Genomic DNA, 12,493 nt, shown 5'->3' with positions numbered 1-12,493 from the left:
ACACACACACACACACACACACACACACACACACACACGAAGAGTAATAATACTTAAAATTAATGTATCATTTATAAATCAATATATCATTTATAAATTAATGTATCATTTATAAATTAATTAGCAAAATTAAAAAATCCTGTAAACATACGCGCAGCTGTCATAAGTATCGTTGCTCTTTTAGCTAAGCAGTAATTAAGAAAAATATAATGAATGAGATGTTCAAGGTACACTCACAGAATTTAATTTGGTGTGACTACATGGCAGCAATGGACGTTGGAACTTGCGCTGAGACCCAACAGCGCCTGCGAGAGGCTGACACGAAAAGCTGGCGCATACGAAATTGATAGTATCGATCCATGATTGCAACTCCTTCGAATCACTACACATGCATATCGATACATTACATAATCATCTTCTAAACAATTCAAGTTAATACTTAAATAAAAATTGAAACTAAATTACACCTATAATTTATACAATAATTTACAATAATTTATAATTACACAGCTAGAATTACAATTTTAATAATCATAAATTATAATCTAGAACAATTACAAACATTATTTAAGCAATTTAAAATTCAATTTTAGTTGAAATTCAATTAAAATCTTGGTTATAATTCTTTATTATATCTCTATTTTATATTAATAATAGAAATTTCCGAAACTTAGCAAAATATACTAACCTTGTCTGAAAGAGATACTCAGCCTGATCGGCAGTCTGCAATCGAAAAACATGCTGCTTCTTTGTGTAATCAGTTGCCTTGGTAGCCAACGCATGATGAATACGTATAGCATTGTGCAAACTGTCGTTACGAAAACCGTGTTCATCTTTGTGCAAGTATAGCACTAGCTCGCGCAATGTACAATAGTACATTTTCCATCCACGTTTACCGAATGGAGCTGTGTAACATTTTATATGAAAGATAATAAAATAAGAGGTATATATAGAAGAGATGTAGAAAGAAGTATATATAGAGAAGATATAGGAAAGATATATTACAATTAATATTCTGTCGTGAAAGAAAATATAAGCACTGCATACTTTTTTTGCCATTGGAGTCATAACAGCATTTACGCATAACATAACCCTTTTTAAATTCTGTAGCGCTCGTAATATTTGGCACATCAAGAAATGGATTTCCAGTACCGCTAATCGCCGCCGTACCATCCCCTTGCTGCATCACTTGATTTGTCGCTTCATCCCCTTCTTCATCCCTAAACAATGGAGCCAAATTTACTTGAAAAGCATTTAAATCTAATAATTAATTATTATTTGAAAGAGACCAATGTACAGTCTAATTTTTATTCTAAAAGAAATTATTAATACTACTTGCAAAAAATTTAATTATTATTTTAAATAAGACAAATTTATAACATCACACTCGCTTACAAAGCCCATTCGAGGGGAAAAGATTTAATGGCGTTGTAAAGCTGCTTGAGCACTTCGCGTGGAAAGTTGTCGCCATCATTGAGCTCTGACAAATTCTCAATGAATTCTGAACATGACATCTTTCTGCCAATATTCTGACCATGCAAGTCTGTATTAAGCAGCATTATCGCGCAAGTCAATGTGTGAACAGCATCTAAACAAATATTTAATAAATTTAACTTTGTGTGTGTGTGTGTGTGTGTGTGTGTGTGTGTGTGCGCGCGCGTGCGCGCGCGCGCGCTAATTATTCGATAACTCTCAATACTCTGCAAGCGGAGCGGATTAAATTAAGTCGAAAAATCCTGTACCATTTTGCGATTTTTGTAATAAATAATTAACGAAATATTAATGACTAAAGATCGTTGAATGAGCACATATCCACCTGTCTATAGCCAAATGCAAGCGCATATACGACTGCTCAGCGGTCGTAATTAATTAGATATGCAGGGAGTTGTTTACTATAAGAAGTATAATAACACATGAGCGACGAAAGAAAACAACTTTGCTTACTGCGTGTTTGCATTTGGCAGTAGACCGAGCAGATACGCACTCGTTCAGAGAGCTTCAGGAATTAATTTCTCGTTAATTATTGCAAAAATTGCAAAATGGTATAGAGGATTTTTCGACTAATTTAGTCTGCTTTACCTGCACACGAGCGTTGCTATAAAAGTTACACCCTATATATACATAATGGGACACCCTATATATACTTGTATTTCTTTCAAATAAACAGATTATTACTACACATTTAAATTTTTTTATTTCGGAAGCTAAGCTGTTTAGGACACATATTTACATGGACTTTTTTACTTGAAATAAATCAAAGAATCGCTCTGTTGAGTATGGCAACATACTTAACTAACACTCTATATATACACACATATGTGTGTATATGTATATGTGTATACAAAAACACACACACACACACACACACACACACACACACATATAAGAGGAAAAAATATATTAATAATTTTAGATAAATATTATTTAATATTATTCTAATTTAATATAATTTTTTTATTTACACAAAAGATCCACAAACATATACACAACTATTGTATTCTAAAACACACTCACCTTGAGAATTGAAACTACCAGGATTGCAATCCAAATATCTTTTGGAGAAATGTACTAAGACTCTCTCTCTTTCTTGAGTCTCTCCCGTCAGACAAAATTGAGCGAGAAATTTTCTGAGAGCCATGTCCAATGTGTCTCGTTCAAAGTTGAAGTAGCGCAGATACTCCTCTGCCACAGCTTTGCTAAAATCGTTGCTACAAATACAACATATTTATAATATATAATATGTGCCAATACTTAATATGAACCAATACTTTTCTTTAAAAAAATTTTCCTAAAAAATTTTAAACAATTCAATCATACAAAATGTTGAATTTTTATTTTAAGAGAAAGATGGGAAATTTTCTAGAAAGTCTTAAAGGATACAATCAAAAAAGTAGAGAAAGCTTACTTTTTGCTTAGATGTCTAGAGACATCAGACTTCTTGAAACCATCTAAGGAATAGAGACGTTTGGCCAGTCGAATTGCAGAGGGCAAATCCACCGCTTTCGGGCTATAATGGAAACTATGCAAACTTTCAATATCGCTTTCTTCATCCGCTGACTGTGGCGGTGACGTGCCACTTCCATGTCCTTTCTGTTCGTCGCATATTCCAGTGATCAAGGCCTCCCTCTCATCTTCACTCTCTTTCAATTCCTAAATTTCAATAATGAGTAAATAAATAACATCATAATTACTATATGATAGTATAGTAGATATAAATTAGAAATCAATTTTAACTTAAAATCAATAATTTATGATCAATTAAAAATATTAAATGTAATAAAATACTCAATAAAAGACATTAATTTACTTCGATATTTCTCAATCTGTTCATGTATAACAGAAATAATTTCAAAAAAATTCATCTTTTAAGTATTATAAATTTAATATGTATACACATGTGTCGTAGAACAATGTTTAAATTTTTGGTTTATAAAATAAATAGTACTCTAGCTGAGCACAAAATACTCAATAAACATGTAGAAATTAATCCTGTTAAAGTTAGAAGTAAATATGTATGTACAATAAATGTGTGTGTTGCTTCTTAACAAAATATAATTGTATATAACAATAATATAAAGTTATTATTATACTGTTTGTAGTATTATAACATATTTTTACTGTTTGCATTATTATTGCATCACGTCATGAAATTTGCATTGTTCTAACAGGATCAATAATGATAATAATTCAATTTAATTAATTTTAAATAAAATTCGATAAGATTCCGTAATATTACCTGATAACCTACACATTCGGGTGTTACAGATCCCGTAATAATTCCAGTAACTCCTGGAATCCCAGGTTGATTTCTCTGCAAATTTTGGGATGCAGCAGGTAGCACTAGTTCCCCAATGGGATTTCCTCTTCTCCTCGCTTGTCTGGGACTTGTATTTCTTGGAATCTCTTTATCAGGTCCTTTTACTTGAATCACTATTCTATGGTCTCCAGTATCCTGAGGATTAGCCTTCAGTCTTCTCTGCGGTGGTTCACTCGCCAGAATGGTGGAATCACTATCGCTGGGATCGCTTACCATCATAATATCCCTCGCGCTAAGAATATCCATCGTCTCTTCATCATTGTAGTCTGGACTGGACATGTTGCTGATGGCCTCCGACTGGCTGAAATCGCCATTAGCAGGGAGATGACCTCCCGGGGCGCTGGAAACCCCGGGAACAGTTTGGGCCGGAGGGAACCTACGGGAACCAGAGTTGGAGGACATGACGGAGGACGAGACGGAGGTGGGGGAAGCAGGGGAAAGAGAACGCTGAGGGCTTGTCGAAGAGGATGATGAGGACGAAGACGAAGATGAGGAACCGCCGTTTTGGCAACAGGAAACGGCTGGTGAGCTAACAGGCGCGTTGTAAGTCCAGACAATTCGCTCGTTTGGCATTAGGCCTTCTGGCCGTGGATCCAATAGTGTATTCAGACTTGAAGTGACATCGTCATCGATGTCGATATCCACGGCGCTCATTGAGGGATCTTTTTGAAACTGCAGATGGTCCTCCGATCGCGAAGTACGTACGAAACCGAAGCTTGAAGGAGTATTCTTGCCTGGATCAACTTGGACAAGGGCTCCCGAAGTGCTTTGCACTCCGTCACGTCTGGCAGCGCCTACGGGTGATGTACTGGCCGAGCTGGAAGCTTTGTAAACACTTCCTCGATGATGATGATGCTGATGTGCCAGTTGGGTCTCATTGGGACTGCTGGGTACCGAATTGTGATGATGATGATGGTGATGATGATGATGATGATGATTGTGGTTATGATGGGCACTAGTGGTAGTGATAGTGGTAGTGGTGTGCTGATGATTGGGATTGTACCTAAGGGAGTCCACCTTTCGCTGCTGATGTTGCTTAGGCAGTAAATTGCTGCTCTGTTGCGTTCGGGAGAGATTTAGCATCAGGTCGCCGGTCATCATGTACGCTTCGAATCTAACACAAATAAATAACAAATTTTATTACTAATAAGAACATTTTTTACATCATTATAATGATTCATCTCATTCGTTAAGATTTATAGATGAGTGAAGAGAGAGAAAAAATATATTAGTTGTGATTTAAAAAGGAAAGAAAAATTATAAATCAAGTATCCCCGTTTTTCTACACTGTTAAACTTCTATATTTTTTTTTCCATATCTTCATTGCTCTCTCTCCCAATATTTCGCATTTTCCAAATAAAAGTCAAATAAAAACATAATTGTGCGTATAATCAATTTTAACTGATAAAAATTGAAATCGAGAGTGACTATGCTCAAATGAATGTCAAGAATGCGATGATTGTATTGCAATTTGTACCGGGGTGTATTTTTCTGTCGTGAAAATTTCTCGGCGGATAGAGGCTCCCATTGGGTCCGTTCCTCTTCCTTAAAATGGTCCACGGGTGGCAATAGTGCCTCTAATTCCGATGAAAGGGACGCATCACTGCACGAGCCGTTGCTCCTCGTTGTTGTTGCAGGCGTCGGTGTCAATGTTGGCGAGTTTGCGGAAATTTCTGGTGTGACCGGTGTCTTCTTGAGCTCCTTCTTCTCTACATTATCGGAAGCAACGATGTTCTTAGGATTGTTCGCCAAAACATCTTTTGAAGATTCTTTGCCCTCATCTTTCATAGGTTGTTCGGGAGAAAGAAGGCGACGAACATGAGCCTTTACCGCAGGATCTGCATAATTTTTTTCTTTTTAACATCTTATAAATCTTTCTACACATTTTGTATATATTATTTTTATTGTCATTATACATAAAATATTACATTGAATATATTTATTCAATGTTATTAAATCAGGTTTATTTGTAATATTTTTTTAACATCAAATTGTTTTCAATCAAAATTTCGATGGAATTATATGTTTATAAGTGAAACTTGAAACAAAATTATATTAGAATCTATTTAAAATTAATTGAAGAATATCGATTAAAAGATTAAAATGTCAGAAATGTTTCTTTAATAAAAATATAAAAGATTGTGTCTGGCAACAAATTATTTGTTATCAGAAAAAATTAAAAATGGCAGAGTTTAATAAATTCATATATTCATTAATTAAAATTAATAAATATAATAATAACAAAAATAATAAATAACAATAAAAACGACCTGACAACATTGCAAATAAACAACAAAAAAGCACTCCTTGAGAGATCAATGTGACCGTCCGATAGGAAATTATTTGTCGCTCTCGTGCATCGTTTAAAAGCTGCTCGTGTGGATAATCACGCGTCCTTGGTCATCGGCCATCCCCTTTCGTGGGATAAGTGCGTAACTTTTTCTGTTCATCACGTTATAGCCGCGATGATTACAACATTAATTCTATTATTATTGTAGTATCAGGTTCAAGAACGTATACAGACAATGATCTATCATTAGATTATATAAGATCGCAAGAGTTCAGTAACCTTGTGAATAAATAATCAATTTGTATTTATAGTATAGACGGTGTTTGAATGATATTAAAAAACCATAAATTTCATGTAAAAGATTAATATATGTAAACTTGTAAATTTTGTATATATTAATCATAAATTATTAAAAGAAATCTCACTTACCCCTTCGCAGTTTCAGAGTAACGGGATCTGAAGACAGTCGTAGACATTTCAGTACTAAAACAAATCAAGAATAAAACAAATTAACTTTAACTTTAAATTAAAATTAACTTTAAAATCAGAACTTGTATTTTTTTAATTCTTTTTTTCATTTCAGCTTCTCTCTTGTTCTTCATTGAATTATTTTTCTACATATATTTCTTATTTCTCCAATAAATAAATTAATAAATTAATTAATAATGTTTCCAAAATATAATTCTAAAATCTAAAATGTAGCATTATTCTCTGTGTGAAATATACAAAAACTCATATAACTAAAAATTAATATCTGTGATAAAATTAATATGTATGATAAAAATAATTCGGAATTTATAATCATATATACGATTTAATAAAATTTTATATAATTTTTTTAAATTATTGTCATTATATAATCAAAATAAATTATCTTACAGATTCTGTTCTCTGAAGTATTATCAAGTTCGATTTCAATAGTCATGTTCAATTAACAGAATTGAAACTTGAATTAATCCATTGCAGTTTATATTAAATTACGTTTTACATGTTGAATCACATTGCCTTCAGTGACATTTAATTTATGATAAATAACAAAATACAAATATAAAAAGAAAATCGATTTCCAAAAGCGTGAAAAATCGCAATTATTTTGTTTTTACCATTTATATTTTAATGAAAGATTTTTTAAACTTAGAACAGTATTATGTAACTTAAATATAACTTATTGTTAGTATAATATTATTATCCCTATACTTGAACTCGCAATTATGGAAAAGCGACGATAAAACAGCAATTAAATTTAATATTGACAAATTTCCATAATTTAAAAATCAAGAGGTAGACTTAATAAATGTAATATTTTTACCTTCTTTTGTACTGAATTTATTAACATCAACTTCGTTCACCCTGAGTATGACATCACCAGCTTCGACCTAAAAAAATCAAACAAAAATCTCTCTATAAAAAGTACACATTATATGAACATTATATATAATATATGTATACATACATATATACATATACACATATACAGTATCCTCCATAAGTTTGGGAACACCCTACGTTTTTCGTATTATAAAATGGTGGTTTTCCTTTTCCAGTATATTCTAACATATTTAAAAAAAATTAGCGATTATATACTATTCGATAGAGCAAAGTTTCAGCTTTAAGAATCTATATTTTTAATTACGGTATAACGATTTTTAACGGAGTTATGAGCAATCAAAGTCAGAATGCTCCTTTTTATTTAATCTGCGAGTAACTCAGAAACAAAAAATCGTAGGAACATTATTAAAAAACGATTTTGTAGTTTTATTAAAAAACGATTTTGTAGGGAAAACTTCAATCTTTCACGATAGAGATAGTCAAAAATTTTCTCGATTTTTTAGGGAGCACGTAACAGATCTATAAAGTGAAGAGAAATTTTTTCATTTTTTTCAGTTGGTAGTTTTCTATATGTAAAAATGATCAAACTCACATAAACTCAAAAAACATAGTAAGTTTTTTGGCAGTAGTTTTCAAACTTTAAATTTTCCAAAAACTTACCTTATTTTTTGAATTTATGTGAGTTTGATAATTTTTACATATAGAAAACTACCAGCTGAAAAAAATTTCTTTTCACTATATAGGTCTGTTACGTGCTCCTAAAAAAATCGAGAAAATTTTTTACTATCTATCGTGAAAAATTAAAGTTTTCCCTATAAAATCGTTTTTTAATAATGTTCCTACGATTTTTTGTTTCTGAGTCACTCGCGGATTAAGTAAAAAGGAGCATTTTGATTACTCATAACTCCGTTAAAAATCATTATACCGTAATTAAAAATGTAGATTCTTAAAGCTGAAACTTTGCTCTATCGAATAGTATAATCGCTAATTTTTTTTAAATATTTTAGAATATACTGAAAAAGGAAAACCACCATTTTATGATACAAAAAACGTAGGATATTCCCAAACTTATGGAAAGTACTGTATATATGCACAATATATTTATTATACATCAACCAAGTTTGTTGTAGTAATTAAATATCTCTGATAATTAGCTAATATGATTTTAAATAATAATTCGTATAAATATTTATCTACGTATATCAATATATTGTCAAACGCATGGTCGATTGAAAACGCATACGATCGTCGTAAAAGCCTGAAAGCAAGTCCTGTTACGAAATTACATTGAGGGCAAGACAAGTTCAATGAAAGGATACTAGTTTATTGTACCAGTTGCTTTAACAGTATGACATTTGTTCAATCTTTATAAACAAAGACAGTCTATATATATACAGAACAGAAATGTGGAACAGTTTTATGGAATTAAATATGATTAATTTTCAATAATATACATTTTTTTATACTATTTAATTTAAAGGTGATGTTTGATTTTAGAGACAAATTATATCTAATAATATATGTTACATATATCAATTTTTTAATTCACAAGATGTGAAATACGATAGTGATAACAATAAATAAAATAACAAATAGTGAAAACAACAACAAATAATATGTATTTCCCAAACACGTCACCAATTGTTTGATTAACATAAGTATCTCTTTTCTTATGTTACATAATTATTGAATGAATTTTTACATAGAATTGAGATTCACCTGACAGAGAGCCATGTATTCAACATAATCATATTTATTCCTTTTAAAATGTCCACTCAGAAGGAACTCAAAAGGTCGCAAACAGCACGACAAGCAAGACGCGAGTTTGGGCATTCGCTGCGCACTTTTAGAACTTTAGACCACGTTAGAATTCCGAATTCTTTATTCACATTGAAAGAGCACCGACAGCTCATAATCGACAAAATGCAACTGATCGAGTGTGAGTCGGAATGTGGAGATTTCGGCTGGTGGCCAATTGTATTTTCGGATCCGCAATGACATTGACTTTTCTTTCGCTGCCCTCTAATCCGTCCTCTAATGAATCATTCTGCGCACAATGTACTTTATCTTGTGTAAACAATTATTATACATATGTATATAGATGGGTCTTGTATATTACTGCGTAATCATTTCATTATTGACTTTTATTTTCCATATTTTCAAGTGTTGCTCATGTCAGATTATTACACAGATACACTGTTGGAAAAAATGTATCGAATTTAACATGCATAAATCTCTGCACATGTACCAAACGGTCCACTTACATTTTAATTTAACACAAGATGAATATATGTTAGAAGGTACACAAATATATATTATGTGAGAGAATAAATACAAAAAAACTGTGCAAAGAGTAAAAAAAATTGTGTATTTATGTTGGAGATGGTCTACTCACGTTCTTGTTAACAGTTTATTGAATTTCTTAATATATATTTAACATAATATGATTGTTATTTAAATAGTTTGTGATTGTTATTTATGAGTAAGTGAATAAATAACATAACAATATAAAGTGTTTTGAAAGGTAAATTGTAAGATGAATGAATGTAAGAATTGTAAGAAGAATGAATAAAATTTGTGTTAATTTAACATATCATAAATGTTAATTTTACTGAAAAAAAATGCTTCCACGGTTTGTTTACAACCGTATTGATATTATCTTTTTTGTATTTATTCTCTTACATAATATTTGTGTAACCTTCTAACATATTCATCTTGTGTTAAATTAACCCAAAAATTTGAGTGGACCGTTTAGGATATGCGATTTATGTTAAATTTGACATATTTTTTCCAACAGTGTATATTTTTTTTTATAATATGTAATGATATAATAATTAGTATAAATTTTCTTGCAAATAAAAATAATTTAATTAAAATAAAAAAATTAATATTGCAAAATAATATCTTTTAATTAAAATTAAATTAATCCTAATATTAATATAAAATAAAAATTCGGATTACAAGAGAACTAACAAATGTGAATCATCTTCAATATGGCTGAATCATTCAATTATCTTGATAAGCTATAATGAATAACACGCATAAGATATTCGAGGATTCGCGAATTAGCCCTTTGGAGATCGAAATGACCAAATCTAGTGCAGAAAAAAAGGTATGCAAAATAAAAAAAAAGCAGAACTCTGAAGATAAAGTCGTTAAATTCCGTTGTGATTTTCCTTCCACGCAAGTTGAAGTGATGTTGGCAAGAGGTTGGACTCAGGTAATTTTGTCAAGTTTCTGATTTTATGGGATCTCTATGTAAAATACCATATAATAAAAGATATTCATTAACAATACACATACAGATGGAAAAAAAACAGAGAGAGAGAGAGAGAGAGAGAGAGAGAGAAAGTTACAGCACTCTCACCATTAAAAAAGCATTATATAAATCCTGTCAAAATTAATATGATATATAGTATCTATATTAAAAAAAAAATCATTATATAAATCCTATCAAAATTAATATGACATATAGTATCTATATCATATTAATTTTGACAGGATTTATATAATGCTTTTTTAATGGTGAGAGTGCTGTAACTCACTACAAATAGAATTCCAACTGGTTAATTTACTTAAATGCTTTAAGATAAATAGATGTCGAAAACACTGAATAATTATAAACAAGTCAAACATTTTTTTTTTCTTTAGACAAGCTTTTACACAAGCAAAGTGTGATGAAAAAATGAGAGAGAGAGAGAATACAATATTAAAGCTTATAATAAATATCAATTTAAATTATCATATATATCTTCTGAATTAAATATTTTGTTTTTAAATTTACATTGCTTGCAAAGTTTCAAATTTATAGTAATAAAAGTACCATTAGTGGAGATAATTAATGGAGAGCGTTATCTTTTTTTTTTTTTTTTGGAGATAGTCGATTCTGAAAATACTAATTGGCACTTATGGTGGTGCGATACGGGAGATGTGCTGCGACAGGCGCTGGACGGAGACCAAAAGAAGCTACGCCCTTACCAGCGGGTGCCGCACTTCCGTAATCACTATGAGCTCACGCGAAAAAATTATCTATATCGCAATCTCAAGCGTTATAGGAAGGCCCTCATAAGGGCTGGAAAAATTGCCGAGGCTCGTATCAGCGATGTCATGCCTGTGACCTTTGAGTTGCCTAGTGACTACCTGATGTTTGTCGAGGAATATCATAAGTAAAATCATTTCTTATTGTTTATATTATTAATTAAAGATTTTTAATTAAGTAAATATTATTAAGTTTTTATTTTAATTTTATATTTCTTTCTGTAAATTAAGTTCGTCACTATCCTAATAATTCTTACGATTTTATCGTTATCTATAAATATATTTTATCAGAAAGTCTTATCGAGAAAAATATTACAAGCAAGTAAATATCGGTACATGATGATGATATCTTAAAAATTTTTTAAGATATAGATATATTATACCTATACAAAAAGAAACTCTTTCAAAGAACTGTCATTTTTAAATATGTTTATTCACAATATTATAAAATTCATATATCTGCACAATTTCTATAGTAAACTTTTAAATTTTTTACATTAATATACACACACACGTGCACACATACATATACTAAATATATTTTTGTTTTACATTTTATTATGCATAATAAAAATCTAAGAATTCTGGTTCACAGAATATATTTCGTATTCAAATAAAAAAATATGAAAGTAAATTTTGAAGATAAAAAGACGGTTCTAGTTATATAGAATTAAAATTATGGAGTTAGAGAATCTCGCAATAAGATGATAAATGATAATTGTAGGCAACAAGGAGCCACATGGATCGTCAAACCAGTAGCAAGATCACGAGGCAAGGGTATCTTTCTATTTAGGAAACTGAAGGATCTTATAGAGTGGAAAAGCAGAGAGGTCAAATCGCAGCAATCGGGAGTGCCAGCTGAAATTTATGTTGTTCAAAAATACATTGATAATCCTTATCTCGTCGCAGGTTAAAATTCAGATCTTTTAGGCCCGTATTCATAGTCAGACCTTGTACTTAAGGCTTCCTTAAATTTATCTTTAGATGCTCAGTAGCCAATGAAATAATTCGTAGAGCAT

General features: G+C 31.0%; 2 protein-coding genes across 11 annotated transcripts in view; one reads left to right on the top strand and one right to left on the bottom strand.

The window, feature by feature from the left end:
• The window catches only part of Efa6 (Exchange factor for Arf 6), a 25,478-nt gene that overhangs the window by 8,381 nt on the left and 4,604 nt on the right, over nt 1-12,493 (bottom strand). For 4 of the 10 annotated variants that reach the window (XR_001936993.1, XM_018461008.1, XM_018461004.1 and 1 more), the window contains exons 2-11: nt 7,417-7,483; nt 6,537-6,590; nt 5,295-5,655; nt 3,737-4,931; nt 2,906-3,150; nt 2,515-2,708; nt 1,396-1,588; nt 1,048-1,220; nt 689-905; nt 238-382 (exon numbers count right to left, since the gene is read on the bottom strand). Coding sequence is in view for 9 of the 10 variants with exons in the window: in XM_018461008.1 (XP_018316510.1) it covers nt 238-382; nt 689-905; nt 1,048-1,220; nt 1,396-1,588; nt 2,515-2,708; nt 2,906-3,150; nt 3,737-4,931; nt 5,295-5,655; nt 6,537-6,590; nt 7,417-7,483 (2,844 nt within the window). In the remaining variant the exon portion in view is untranslated. Of the gene's footprint in view, nt 1-237; nt 383-688; nt 906-1,047; nt 1,221-1,395; nt 1,589-2,514; nt 2,709-2,905; nt 3,151-3,736; nt 4,932-5,294; nt 5,656-6,536; nt 6,591-6,986; nt 7,113-7,416; nt 7,484-9,155; nt 9,342-12,493 lie in introns of those variants that run through there. The other 6 variants (XM_018461009.1, XM_018461010.1, XM_018461013.1 and 3 more) reach the window with 6 other exon arrangements.
• The window catches only part of LOC108730984 (probable tubulin polyglutamylase TTLL9), a 4,239-nt gene continuing 2,192 nt past the window's right edge, over nt 10,447-12,493 (top strand). Inside the window, exons 1-3 of the mRNA XM_018461014.1 lie at nt 10,447-10,656; nt 11,313-11,602; nt 12,199-12,383. Of these exons, the coding sequence (XP_018316516.1) occupies nt 10,465-10,656; nt 11,313-11,602; nt 12,199-12,383 (667 nt within the window). The 5' untranslated portion in view covers nt 10,447-10,464. The remainder of the gene's footprint in view (nt 10,657-11,312; nt 11,603-12,198; nt 12,384-12,493) is intronic.

Source organism: Mycetomoellerius zeteki, unplaced genomic scaffold (genome assembly GCF_001594055.1).
Source record: "Mycetomoellerius zeteki isolate Tzet28-1 unplaced genomic scaffold, Tzet1.0 scaffold98, whole genome shotgun sequence".
NCBI lineage: Eukaryota > Metazoa > Arthropoda > Insecta > Hymenoptera > Formicidae > Mycetomoellerius > Mycetomoellerius zeteki.
The sequence above is the reverse complement of the archived record's forward strand: the minus strand, read 5'-3'. Positions and strand labels throughout refer to the sequence as shown.